Source organism: Scomber scombrus, chromosome 6 (assembly GCF_963691925.1).
Source record: "Scomber scombrus chromosome 6, fScoSco1.1, whole genome shotgun sequence".
NCBI classification, from domain to species: Eukaryota; Metazoa; Chordata; class Actinopteri; order Scombriformes; family Scombridae; genus Scomber; species Scomber scombrus.
In genome coordinates this window covers 29,479,289-29,493,908 of record NC_084975.1, presented here as the reverse complement: position 1 = coordinate 29,493,908, position 14,620 = coordinate 29,479,289, and the positions used below count along the sequence as shown (strand labels likewise).

General features: G+C 40.8%; 1 protein-coding gene across 2 annotated transcripts; it reads left to right on the top strand.

The window, feature by feature from the left end:
- The first annotated feature begins 79 nt into the window (after nucleotides 1–79).
- Nucleotides 80–11,317, top strand: psme3ip1 (proteasome activator subunit 3 interacting protein 1). 2 transcript variants are annotated; one of them, XM_062421086.1, is made up of 8 exons: nucleotides 80–152; nucleotides 3,336–3,472; nucleotides 3,633–3,731; nucleotides 5,154–5,276; nucleotides 7,605–7,743; nucleotides 8,322–8,404; nucleotides 10,132–10,332; nucleotides 10,886–11,317. In XM_062421086.1, the coding sequence occupies exons 2-8, from the start codon at nucleotides 3,346–3,348 to the stop codon at nucleotides 10,888–10,890; spliced, it is 777 nt and encodes a 258-aa protein (XP_062277070.1). In that variant the 5' UTR covers nucleotides 80–152; nucleotides 3,336–3,345; the 3' UTR covers nucleotides 10,891–11,317. The 2 variants fall into 2 exon arrangements, with proteins under 2 accessions (XP_062277070.1, XP_062277069.1); XM_062421085.1 differs by lacking the exon at nucleotides 80–152 and adding an exon at nucleotides 3,057–3,205.
- Nucleotides 11,318–14,620: the final 3,303 nt, after the last annotated feature.

Here is a 14,620-nt window from a genome sequence, read left to right as displayed (position 1 = left end):
TATTCGTGCTTACGTCATTTTTTGTGCTCCATACTATTGTGACGACGGCGAAGAAAGAGTCGGAACTAAAGACGCACGTCGGTAATCGCGTCGAGACATATATACAGTGACACAAAACGTCATTGATTTGGAGTATCGACGAGCAGAGCTTGGTAAGTTCAAGGGGCACAGTAATTCTACATTGCATTATATATGTTCATCTATGAAATAGTAGTAAGCTGTATCTCGAGTCTGCTCGGCTTTTGAAAAAATATATTTTCTAACATGTAGCGATGTTTGGCGGACTGACAGCTCTCCTGGATGCTAATGCAGCTAACGTTAGCCGTTGTGCAGCAAGCAAGCAAGGCACCCGTATGTCCACAGCGTTCACACAACAACTCACTTATCCGAACCACGGCAACAGATTATAATATATCTGACTGTTATATTGTAGATTGGTTGTTATATTGACAGATTTTTGCGTCGACAGCCGAGTGTGCCCTCCGTCTTAAGACGCTAGCCTTCTGAAGCGGCTAACTTCATGTTATTGTTGCCGTATGAGGCTGGAAAGGCGACTGATATAAAACAGAAAGCTCAGGTTTATTAAAGAGACACATGTCGTCACCTCATTGCACATGACGTGTTGTATCCTTACAGGGTTCCTGAGCTGGTGAAGAAAAGTTCCTTAAATAGCTTAGCTCTCAGTTTCTTGTGATGGTTAAAGGTGGCCGCAAGAGAGAGCCAAAACCTCATATGTTGCATTCAGGTTAGCCCTTGAATGTTTAAAAAAAAAGGTGCCATACATGCAGTGGTTATCTAATGTCCTGTTGGTCACAAACTATGACTTAAACATTTAGGTTCAGTCTCAGTAAAAATTATAATTAATTGTTTATTTATTTATGTGAGTTTCTCTCCTCTTTGTCTTCATGTGTTCCCAAAATTATTCCAGTTATCCTCCATATCAAAAACAGGTAACATATTTGTGACTGAGCCTCTCAGAGATTTGAACTTAATGGTTTATTTGCACATTTGTAAAATAAAAGTCAGAGAAAAATGGTAAATGAAAATAAAACACATGTGCAGGTGATGTAGAAAGCCATTATAGGCTCATCTAGTTGAAACCTCACTTGTAAGACATAAAACACTAACAATGCAAAGTAAAATATCAAACTAAACATAAATGTCATTAACCTGATTAAAATTACACAAACATTGCAAAATAAAATAAAGCAAAAAAGTTTAAAAAAAAAACAAAATACCAAACAAGACAGAGAATCAGTTAGTAGGTGTACATTTCTATTCCATAATTGAGCTCCATGGTATCTTATTGAATACAGTCCTGGAGATGTATGGTACATTGGTAGTTGAATAATAGTTTACCTGAGAATTACAAATAAAAATAAATCTTTACTCATGTGTTTCAACTTCATAATAAAAGTACATATATGAAGAATATTAATATCATAAACAGTTAATACATTACACTGATCCACAAAAGTGGAGCATCACAAGAATTGGAGAAAGTTTCCATTCTGACAAAACGTTTCTGCACCTATAGTATTTTAAGAATAGATGTGGGGAAAGTGCTGACCCATACAATATCACATTACATTACATAATTGTGCACGTGACCTTAGTTCATCTTTTGTAATTGAATTCTACTGCTGATAAAATATAAATGACTAGTAGTGATTTTATGAAAATGCACAGATCTGTTATGGGACACTCTGACTCTCTGTGCAGAACTGAACTGCCTTCGACGTTGCATTAGTGACATTAGAGAGGGATTAACACTGTCCAGCTTGTCTCGCTGAGAGCCCTGCTTAAGTTTTCTGTGGCTTACAAGAATGTTATTGTAGTCATACAGAAATTCAACAGAAGACAATTAAGAATAAACATCCAAATGTCAGGAAAGTTTATACTTTTATTGACAAGCTGATAATGAGACAGAATAAATGTAACATAAAGAAAAGGAATAAAAACGATGAGAAAACAAAAGCTAACAAATTAAATTACAATGCATGCAAGAGAAAATAACTATGATAATGATAAATGTAAGATAAAATAAAACTAATAAAATAATTGATTATTCATCCAAACAAATGTTGTATTTCCAGTTTATCAAATATGAATGTTTTCTTTTTCTTTTCTTTTTTTGTGTTTTGTTAAAGGAGCAGTGTGTAGAATTTAGTAGCATCTAGCAGTGAGGTTGCAGATTGCAACCAATTGATAACCCCTCCCCCTCCATGTGTGTAGGAGAATGTACTGTTGCTGCAGAACTCATGAAAAATGTGAAAGCCTCTCTAGAGCCAATATTTGGTTTGTCCGTTCTGGGCTACTGTAGAAACATGGCAGTGCAATATGGAGGGCTCCATGTAAGAGGACCCGCTTCCTATGTAGATATAAAGGGTTCATTCTAGGGTGACGAAAACACAAAGATTCTTATTTTCACGACTGACATAATTCTCCATTTTCTGACATTTAATAGACCAAACAGCTAATCCATTAAACAAGAAAATAATTGACATGTTATTCAATAATAAAAATGAATTGTTAGTTCCAGCATTTGAAACGTTATTACCTGTATTTATTCAACTAGTCTTGTCTTGTCTTGAGTGGATAACATTCACAAATGAGTAATGGCTACATGCAGCAGTCTGTAGCAGTGCTTTTAAAGGAGCGACGGTGTTGCTCTGGGGACACAAGCTTGAGTTTCAATAGATCGAATAGATTGATTTATTCCCTTGCTGGACTACATAGAAAAAAAGAATACATCGAATGAATCCATGAAGTGTCCGTGTCTATCTCTGGAGGAAAAACACCACTTTAGACTTCTTCACCTAGTAGTTTATAAAGGGCAGAGCAGAAATCCACTGTGTCCGCTCCATGGATTAACAATAAGGCTTACCTGGTGCTGCCTTCCCTCGCACACAGCGGACAATATTGGCACGTGCAGTAGACCAGCCAACAATGGAGTAAGCTAGTAGTGTGATGCATAAAACAAACACCCCTCAGGATCATGTGAGCTCTGTCAAATAAAGGAATCAGTGGAGCATTCAGTCATTTTTCACCGCCGTACATAGTCTGGAGAACGACAAACATTAAAGAGGGAAATCAGGAAGCTCGAGGTGGAAGAAATGAGTCTAAAAAAAACACGTGTGTGGCATCGGGTTAGAGAGTCTCTTCCATTATATGACAGACACTGTGCTGATTGAAAGAATGACTGGTAACTTATTGACCCGCTTGTATGATCTAGCAAGTGAGAAAAAAAACATTGAACCTTGCACTCTTGAGTGAAAAAATGATCCTGAGGTGTGTGTGTGTGTGTATGTGTGTGTGTGTTTGTGTTTGTACAGGTCAGCTGTAATGGCAGGGGGAGGGGCAGCGGGCGTCGACCTCAGCAGGAAGTTTGTGTCGGAAACAGAGCTTGACGAGAAGAGGAAGAAGAGACAGGAGGAATGGGAGAAAGTCCGAAAGCCTGAAGACCCGGAGGGTAAGAACACACACACACACACACACACACACACACACACACACACACACACACACACACACACACACACACACACACACACAGATCTGAAAGAAGAAGAAGACAAACGATACACACAGCTGTGCACACACACATCGTGTTTGTTCTTTGTACTCCTCAGAGGCCCCGGAGGAGGAGTACGACGCGCGCTCCCTTTTCGAGCGACTGCAGGAGCAGAAAGACAAGAAGCAGGAGGAGTTTGAGGAGCAATTCAAATTCAGTGGGTCTTTTGTCAATCAGTGTCTTTGTTTTAAGTGTCACTTTTTCTCCGCAGCTACCACCGAGACAAAGAAGCAGTGGATCCGTGATATAAAGATCAGCAGTCATCATCGGGATTTGTTATCAGCAGAACCCTTATCACAACTATTAAATGCTGACACTCCAGTTATTGCTTTACATACACATCATTTTATAAGCTTAAAATACAGTACAATGATAAAACAGTGTCCAGTGACCTTGTGTTACATTTCTGGTACCACTTTACAATCAGACTACCCTTATAAGATAAGATTTATAAATAGTTGTGAGTTATTAATTAGATTGTAAACACTTCATAAACCATTAATTAACAGTTGTAAATGAGTTATAACCTAATTTCAGATACATTAATGTTGGGTCAATATTTGGCAAGATGAAGGTATGCTGTACTACTGTATTTGTATCCATTCAGGTTAAATAGGCTATCAGAGCTTTGTCAGTCAGCAGATTCTTCCTCCATCTATCTTCATGTTTCTTGTCATCTCATTATGAGCATTAATTCACGAGTTATAGATATTTATAACCGCTAAAAAGGAGCCTTATAAAGTCACACACAAACATGCAACAAGTTAGAATTACGTTTTTTATTTGTCAACTTGTTATAATTAAGTTATTTTGCGACCTCCTGGTGCATGGTGATATGTTTTACACTTTGAAATAAGGCTCCCTTTTAGTGTTATAATAGTTTGTAACTCATAAATGAAAGCTCATAATTGGATGCTACGAAACATGAAGAGAATCCATTCAACAAACAGTGGAAACCAGTGGTCTCCAACCCTGCTCCTGGAGAGCTACTGCCCTGCATGTTTTAGGTATCTCCTCACTCCTAACACACCTGATTCTAATAATCAACTCGTTATCAAGCCCTTTGACGAGCCTCAGCTGCTTGATAACGAGTTAGAGTGAGGAGACACCTAAAACATGCAGGGCAGTAGCTCTCCAGGAGCAGGGTTGGAGACCACTGGTGTAAACCAAGGATGCTGCCTGACGATGACGAAGCTAAGAATACAATGTGAGATTTAGTAATACAGATACATATGGGATCACTATTTGGCAAGCAACTGGTCACTATTACTCTTTTTTGCCACATATTTTGCAGCAGTTCTTTACATTTACATTGCTGCTATAAATGTTTCACTCAGTGAATGATGGTGAAACGGTATTTATCTTTTATTACTTTAATAGTGTTTTGGTAAAGAGGCAGATCAGGAAACAACTCCTACTTCCTAAAAAAAAGCAATCCTAAAACTATTTATTTATTTACATTCTAGGCAACAGTGATCAATAAATGTCTCACACCCATTTATAAACACACGTTATTGTCTTCGAAGTTCATCATTCGACTGCCATGTGTGTGAGAGCATGTTTGTTTCCATGGTGACAGAGAACATGGTGAGGGGATTGGACGACGACGAGACCAGCTTCCTGGACGAGGTCTCCCGGCAACAGAGCCTGGTGGAGAAGCAGCGCAGGGATGAGGAGAAGAAGGAACTGTTGGAATACAGAATATCCTTTTTTTTTTAATCATGTGTTTGTTTATATATATATTTAAAAAAAATTTAATTAGCAGTTATTGGTTATTTGCCTGAATATGTTCATCTTTTATTCCACATTTTAGTGAGTGATATCAGATTATTGCATTTATAATGAGCAATGAGCATTTGTTGTTTATGAAACGACAATTCAGAGAGACTAGTCATGGAGAAAAAAAATTATATCAAAACCAATATCAATTCAAAATTGATAATTAAACCCCTCAGAAAGCCTCCAGAGGAAGGCAGTCCAATTCAATGCTTCCCTGAACTGAACACACACAAACTCTAATACGTATCATCACACCAGTAACAACCCCCCCCCCCCCCCAATAATTTTAGTGATGCTGAGCTTACCCTCCAACCTGCATGCTCCCCACTGACCAAGCATGCATTAACACATAGCCAACATTTCACAGGTTCGGTGTTGTGTTACAGCAGCTGTTCTGTCGGGTTTCAGCTGCATTTTCTTGCTCGCTCACTCATCCCTGTTGTGAAAACATGACTTCATTGTTTGTCAGTGACAGGACTAATGTTCTTAGATTGGTGGGCGGTATCAGCTGGGCCACAGATCTGATAGTGTTGATGCAGTTACTACTCCTTTCTGAAAGAGGATAGGACTCATAGATTATTGTGTTGCACTTGTAATACGCCGCTTGCCCTCAACGTCGAGGTAGCCGCTTAAAGAAAACTCGTGGGAGTCTTACACGCGTTGTAATAGTTCTGAGCCACGGATGGTGTCCTAAAGCCAGTGTCCGCGTTGTGGTGAGTGTGATTGTGAAGTTTTCTCTGTATTGTATATATGGTGTAGAGTTTCTCAGTGTTTTCAGCGTTTCCCCCCCTAAGCTAAACATAAAGCTGTTTTCTGCTCATTTTGTGCACTTCATGCCGTTTAACAGTTGAAGGACATGCATGCTGCTAATATGGGAGTGTCTTGGTCCATGTATGATAAGCAGCTTTATGTGAGTTGGCAGAGGCGGGCACATCTCCAACCGTAGTCGAGCTCCAGCTGGCACCGCGTCACCACGCACACACCTACACTTCTATGTGTTGATACCAGAACGTGTGAAGAGACAGTGAAGGTATCTGTCTTTTATCTGCAGGACTTAATCATTACAGTTAATGTGAATCTTCATTCAAATATATATTTTTTCACGTCCAAACTATTCAATAAGGGGCCTGCTGTGTGGCTGCAGGTTTTTGTTCCAACCAATCACGAGCACATGCGATTCGACCAATCTGTGATCAGTTGATTAAAGAGTCAAGCCTGGTGTGCTCCTGATTGGTTGGAACGAAAACCTGCAGCCACATGAATTTTAATGGAATGGTTTGGACACCTCTGCTCTAACCAATCAGTAGCAAGCAATGCGTCCGGTCTGGTCTACTCCACGGTAACAGTTGCTAGGAGCAGTTAACTAAACATTTTTCACACTGATCATAACAGCACATACAAGAAAAAACTGATATACATCTAATTAATATTAATATGGTAATCAGTTTGGAGGAATTGAAGACAGACTGGCTAAATATAATATACAGAGCTTTTATAATGTATAGGTGCTGTAAATAGTCCATTATATGAAATTCTTGCATGTCCACAATGTACATTGGACCATGTGTCCAGTAGTTCTGTTTGTTAGTTGCTCTCCGTGCGTTTCATGTGTCACACTCTCTTTGTCTTTGATGAGAATGGGTTGTCGTGGAAACTGTATCATAGGCTGGTAACTACGGTGACGATTTAAATCAGTCATTTGCTGCTGTGAACGAAAGGTACGCAGGCACACAGGCACACACACACACACACACACACACACAGGTGCAGACCTCAGTTAATGCAGTGAAAACTCAGAGCTGCGTATATCCAACGCCCCGCTGTGTGTTCGCTCCAGGCCGTCCACCTGCCCCCCTTTTTTTTGTCTCGAACCTTCACAGCTCTCTGTCTTTGTGCGTTCCCCGCGTCCCTGTGCTTCTCCATCGCTGCATCTCGACCCCGTTTCGCGTCCCCTGAGCTATCTCTCGTTTTAGGCTCTTTATCTGTGTCGCTCTCCTTGTCCCTACTTCCCTCTCTCCACCTCTCCGCCTGAGTGCTTTTCTGTGCCTGTCAGAACTGTGTCACTTCTTCTAGAGCGCTGATGGAGAGCTGTAATGGCTGCCCCTGAAGGGAAGACACACTTGTTGAATGGGACTGCTGCTGAACGGGTCATGTGTTTCAACCTGCCCCTGAGCCCTCCACCACCACCACTCTTGTGTTCTCTCTTCAAGGCTCCATTATGCTTCATTCACCTTAACTCTGTGCCATCACAGCGCTGTAGCGAAGCATGCGTCTGCTGACAGCCGCCCTGAGCCGGAAAAGAAGACAGCGCCTAAACACTCAGGGACGGAGCAAAGGACCAGCCACCTGTCTCAGGCTCATTTATTGGCTGGAGCTGTCAAGAGACGCAGGTAGGCACAAACAGACACATGTTCATTTTTTTTGTTTTTTTGGCCACTTGGGGGCAGCAGAACACGCTGTACACAAAACATAAGTTCGTTATCAACTTATGAAGCTCATATGGGGAACTTGTTAGCAGGGTTAGGGTTCCTGTTTACAAATCCAGCAGACACAACACACTTTAGCATTCATTTGGAGTCATGTATTTGTTTACCTGATGAATGTAAATCCAATTTTCACTTTCCTTTTTTAGCTCTTTTTTTGGCCTCCACCAACCGCTGAGGGAAAATTGACACCTAAATGTAGTACTAGCTAGTAGCTAGTTACTAACCTTATCAGTCTTTCCTCAAGTGCTGGACAGGAAGTGAAGTGTGAGGAGTTTTTTTTTTTGCTAAAAGCAGCAGTCAACTGCAGCTGGAAACTCCGCTGATAAGTGAGACAGAACCCAAGCAATGAGCTGAGAGTCACTGTAAAACTCTAGTCCTGAGGGGAACTGTAGAGTGTAGTGATAATTCTGTGATTCATCATTAATATGAAAATATTGATCAGAGCAGCTTTAAATCATTCTGTCTTTTGTTCTCTCACCCAGCTCGTCCCAGTCTTCAGACAGCAGTAAGAAACAGAAGGTGGAAATCACAAAGGCGACGACAGGAAATGAAGACAGACACACAGGTGGGCTGCAGCCTGAGGTCTAAAAGAAGGAATGTGTTGTCTGTAGTGGACAGGTTTTGAGTTGTGCACCATTTGGACACTTCCTTTAGTTGTTTAATGTCTGACCAGGAAAACACAAATGGTATCCATAGTTTTCTTCTTCTACAAGCTGGAATCATTATTATGAAAAGGGTGTTTAAAAAAAAAAAGTATATTATAGTGGAACCACGCACTACCTCATAATAAAAACCTAAGAAAAGAAACACACAAAGGCCAACCTATACCTGAGTCTACATAAAGTCCAGGGTTGGCGTTGAGGTGCATTACCGCCACCCACTATGTTGGAGTGTGAAGTATTTAAAGTTGGCATTAGCGTTGCTAGGAAACCGGTGGCATGTACAGTTACAGTAAGTGGAAAAGTGAGCTGGTTCTTTAGAAGGCTGGCTAGTTAAATCAACTACAGACCAGCACAGGACAGTGGCACTCAACAATGTTAGATATTAATTATGTATTCGCCACAGTGAGTTGTGTTCAAAGTAACACTATTTGTAGATATTTCCTATTTTATCACCAAAAACTGAATATGTGCACATGTCAAGTTTCATATTTCTGTGTCATTTTTTTAAATTTTTATTGTAATACCAGCAAATAACATGTCGTTGAATACATCGAATTACTCTCCTTAACCCCCATCCCCACCCCCCATTCCTCACCCTCACCAACCAATAAGGTATTATTACCTACACAGGCAGAGGGGTCCTTTAAGTTAGATCAAACTTGTCCACATTAAAATTGTGTTCACTCTTGCTGATGATAGTTCCAAGTAAGAAAAAGCTCTGAAGCCAGTGAGCACTTGAAATGTCATGAGGTTTGCAGTCAGGCCAGACTTTGCATGTTTTTTTTTTTTCCATAAGGGAAAGGTGGGAATCCTCATTTAAAAGATGTACAACAGTTAACACCTTTACTGTCCTTTTCCCCAGGACCTACAACCATTCTGATTTTCACTTACTGAAAGCTGTTAATTGCATTTTCATTCTCTCTCCCAGAGCAGTTTTTGCAACATGCAAGCTGCAACTCGCAACGTGAGATTGTTTCCTGTAGCATTAATTTTAACATATTCAACTAGAGCCCGACTGATATACCGATATTATCGGCCTGTATTAAGGTGTCCGGTATATGCCGATATTTTTTCAAAGACATGAAGGCCACATTTTATGTATATTTAATCCTTTTTCCTAATTCAAGTTTATTATACATATTAAATTCCCAGTGAAGTTTACTGTTTACAGAGCACTGATGTCATTTTATAAAATTAAGTTTATTCTTAAACTCCAAAATATCATGCCTCCATTTCATATCTTGTGTTTATGCATATATGCTGTATATAAAACATCGGCCAATATATCGATAATCATCATTTTAAAACTTCCTAATATCAGTATCCAAGCCCCAAAAATCCAATATGGGGCTTGGATACTGATACTTCATTTAACCAAACAAAAGGAAAACCATACTTGCGACCAATACAGGGGGACGCAAGAGGCTTGTTGAGAGTGCCGATCATTTGAGAGTAGCTCCGTTTGCGATCTGCATGTAAGCAATGCTCGCAAATCACACACATAGTTCAAATGTAACTGAGTTGTCTTCTCTCTGCATTTTCATCTCTGTCCTTTTTTGTTAAGAAGATCCTGATACAGCAACGTCCGCATGAACGAGCTTTGAATCTGACTGTATGTTGTGCTGTTCAGAGCAGGAGGGAGGAGCAGGAGGAAGAGCAAGGGGGGCTGAAAACCAACAAACAGTCCTCACGGCGAAGACCCCCGCGGCTCCCCTGAACTCCAGTCAAGGCGTGTTGCACTTGCCGTCGGCGGCCGTGTGCGTCGGAGTTTTACCGGGACTCTGGGCTTATTCCGGCAGCAGCGACTCTGACAGCAGCTCGGACAGCGAAGGTAGCGTGGATGCAATCATGTTGCCGTACCCCCGGCTTAACAGGGCCTACAGATAGACACACAACTGCATCCATATCTATATACACACACACACACACACACACACACACACACACACACACACACACACACACACACACACACACACACACACACACACACACACACACACACACACACACACACACAACTTGGCTTGCAAAGTCAGGAAAGGTAACCTCATACAAGATATGCACACACACAGACAGATTAAAAGGTAAGACACACACATATAAAAGCATGCACACACACACACACACACACACACACACACACACACCTTGCAACCATTTTCAGTATTCCTGTTGTTTTCACAGCTGTGAGTTGAACTGTTGCTCTTTGTCACCCGACAAAGTTCAGCCTAGTAATATAATCCTAATAACACTAAGATTAAAACCAATTTAACCTCTATTCTGAACTTTAATCTGTGTATCTCTATTTGTGTTTTTTTTGCTATTGTGGCACTCAAACATGACACCTCCACCCTTCCTTCCCTCAATCACATCTCACGCAGTTTAAGCCGAGCAACCAATCCCGCACTGCCTACCCCGACGACATCCCGCCCCCCTCCCTACATCCCCCCTCCCAACCCAAGCCACAGCGACTGCAAGCTGTGCTTTTGGCTGAGGGAACAGTGATTGACAGCTGTGGAGCGAGGAAGAGACTGCTTTAGACTGTGTCACATGATTCACACCTTTTTTTTAGTTATGAGCAGCAGAGGAGATCAGAGAGAGAGAGCCGAGGCGGGACAAACGCTTCTCACTCTCCTCGGGTTAAATGCAAAATCTGACTTATTACAAACAATAATATTGTGTGTGATGTAATGTGTAGTTTGTTTCTAAGTCACATCATTCAAAGATGCTGGACTGTTTTGCTGCTGTTTCAGGCGTTGGAGCTTTGTTTTGTTGGTCAAAGTCTGAGCAAAGAAATAAAGAGCTTTCCCTTTTACTGTGTGTTTACTGTGTCACAAAGGGCTGGTTTTTTGGGGGGGGGGGGGTACGGATAGTGTGTGTTCCCTCAAAACATACTTCAGTCACAGCGCTGAGCTAAATGTTAAAATCAGCATGCTAACAATGATAATGCTGAAGTTGATCAGGTTTTATGATGATGAATTTGGCCAATTAGGACTAAACACAGAGTCCATTTGAGGCTGATGGGAATGAACAATGTTTTTTAGGTATTTGGTCATAAATCTAAATGTTGGAGAAGCAGAATGAAAAGTCAGAGGATCATCAGGAACTACAATTCATCCTGACAGGATACATGAAGGTATAAAAAAATATATTGTGTCTCAGATCACATACTTATGTACACTGCACTCTGTACTTACTTGTCTAGTGCACTGCATTTTTCCATACTGTGCACTCAAAATATGAAGCAGAAGTACCCAATTTGAGATACCGCACAATAGTCAATTAGATTTCAGCCTAGACCTCTGTGGAGTCTAAACAACTACCATGGACATTGATAAATGTGAATAAATATAGTCAATTTGCGTTTGGGATTCAGTCATCTCCTAACTGAGCTTTCCTGTAAACACAATTTAAAACCCGGAGCTGAACTCCGTGATGCAGCTATTAATCCTAATCAAATAAAATGTAAAGCTGTTGTGGGGTTTTTTTTTTTTAGTCATCTTGTTAATATGTAGTGTTGCTCCAGGTTGACACGACCTGGCTGGAAGGAGGGGAGCCCACATAGGTAATGACTAAAAATAGGATTCATTTAAAGCAAAAGTCAACTAACAATAAACCTAACACACATAAATCCATCAGGATAGGAGAGAGAGAATAAGTGGCTGACTGTATGGCTTATAACAGAGTAACCAGTCAGTCAGGGTGACTCTGCCCACCAGGCTCCTGCAGAGAGTGAGTATGGGGAGCAAATACTGTTCCAGCTCAGTGGCCTTAAATACTGTGGCACAAAACACATCTTACAAAGCCTTTCTTAAAGTTCATTTTAACAGCTTTAAACTCTAAAGAGATTTAGTCTCTAAATTTAACCCATCACAAGTACTCAGAGCAGTGGGTAGCCACTATGCAGCATGCAGGGAGTTAGTACCTTGGTCACTGACAGGAGAGTTAACCTAACATACATGTTTCTTTGACAATGGGAGGAAACTCATGCAAGCTCCACACAGAAAGGTCCTGTCCCTGCAGGGTATCAAACCCAAGACCACCTTTGTGTGAGGCATTAGTGCTAACCACCGACCCACTGTAGCACCTGCATTTGCCTCTTTGGGTGTGGCAGATGAATGCTCAAAAAAAATCTCTTCATCTTCACCTATAAATCACTATCTATATATCACTCTGCCAGTTTGTCAGGGGTTAAAATATCTTAGATGTAACTTGGAGCGACACCTACACAGGGGCATAAAATGAATGTGTAAAATTGCACTGGATCAGAACAAATTTGGATAATTGGATTCTGGGATGCGTATTCAGTTCCTATTAAAACCTTGGCAGGAGAAATGTGCATTTGGAACTGAGTTCAGTTTGCTGATTGAGATGGAAAAAAAGCAATGCAGGTGAGATGATATCAAAGTGTAAAGACTGGCAGCTTCATTTAACAACACAGGCAGTCTCGTGTTTTAATTCTGTTACTGTGAGGCTCAAGGTTTGAGATTTGGAGAGGGACCCTGAAATGGACCCTCACGGTTCACAAGTCTTTGTAAACATAGCGATGACGTGACCAGGAGATAATTTAGTGTTTGTTGCCGGTAGCGAGCATTTCAGCTTGTCTGAGGACAGTTCACTGACATCATTAAATCAGCCGTAGTTGGTTTCACGGTTTAACCGACAGATGAAGCTCAATATCACTGGTGCAGCTGTGAAAGTAGTTGCTATGACAACAAATAATATAAGCAACATACAAAAAAAAATATTAAAAAAAGATCAGACCAGGATTTGAGCTATGAGGCGTATCAAATGCAAGCATTTAAGATGAAAATCAGTCCTTAGCAGCCAGGTTTTTGTTTTTAAATCTGGCAATTATTACAGCTTGTTCAGGGTGGGTTGTGCCAAAGGCTGCAGCACTAAGCCAGAGCAAAGGGAAATCCACATACTGCCTAAAAAATGAGGATGAGATCTGGACTGAATTCATATTTACTCTCATTCTGTCACCTTTGAAAGTTTCTTTAATGCCACATTTTGTGTAAGCTGAATTTGCTCTGTCCGCTCTGATTAACCGGCTGTAAGTCATGATCTCTTCAATCCGAGCAAAAAGCTACAAAAAAAAGAGAGCTGAGTCATGTAGAATTAAACACAGACCTGTTGGTGGAGTGTTTTTTTTTTTGTTTTTTTTTTCCACCACCCACCCCTCTATTTTTCTTCTTTCACATCCACAGACACAGAGGACGTAAGACATTTCAGTTAAGTTTATTAACCTGAGTGTGGACATGGACACAGTTTTATAAAATGAATAGCAACACATTTAGTACAAAGATGCACGGCAATACACATAGTAGTATAAGTACACAACTCCGCACTGCATAAAAAGTACATTAAAAACATGTCAGAAACAGGAACGGCATTATATAAATATACATTCGATATATATGCATATCAGAAACTCCTCTTCTGCTTCCGCTCAGGTAAACTCTCTGCCTTCTCTGACATCTTTCTTTGCTATTATTTTAATGTAACGCTTCCTTCTTGTTTAAACAGAATCTCCTTTAAATATCTACAAAATCTCTGATAAATACGTCATTTGAAAATAAATAAATAATTCATGCGTTTGTGATCATCAGCATCGGTTTTGTAAACAGTGAGTAGATATTGGCAACATGCACGGTGAACCAAAGTCATAAGAAATACAAGGGGTTTTTGCAAAAGCTGGCAAAATGGCCCCATATTTAACAGCAGTAACGCCTCATGAGTTCACACAGTATCCCACATCTATGCTGTGTTTGTGCTACAGCGGCCACTGCAGCCTCGTCCTCCTCCGATTCTGTTCCCTTTGAATCAAATAAGCATAGTGGAGCGTTGAACCCCTCCTCTCGAGACGACCGGCGACCAAAACTTCAAATTGAGAAGTTCACCCTTTGATGACGGAGGAGGGGGGGTGAAGGAATATGTGCTGTGTTCAGGTTCAGTCTGTGAATCTGCAACACGTGAGCACGAAAGCAAACAGCCTTCATCTGATCTGCTGCCTGAAGAGGATCCATATGACCAATGGGAAAGGCGGGGGAGGGGGGGTGGGACTGAATATACACTAAGTTGTTCCAGCTTGGAAGGGGGTCATTTACACCAAA

Coding starts and splice junctions, on each gene's coding strand:
- psme3ip1 (XM_062421086.1), top strand. CDS start 3,346: ATGGCAGGGGGAGGGGCAGCGGGCGTCGACCTCAGCAGGAAGTTTGTG. Junction 3,473..3,632: donor AAAGCCTGAAGACCCGGAGG/GTAAGAACACAC, acceptor TGTACTCCTCAG/AGGCCCCGGAGGAGGAGTAC. Junction 3,732..5,153: donor TGAGGAGCAATTCAAATTCA/GTGGGTCTTTTG, acceptor CCATGGTGACAG/AGAACATGGTGAGGGGATTG.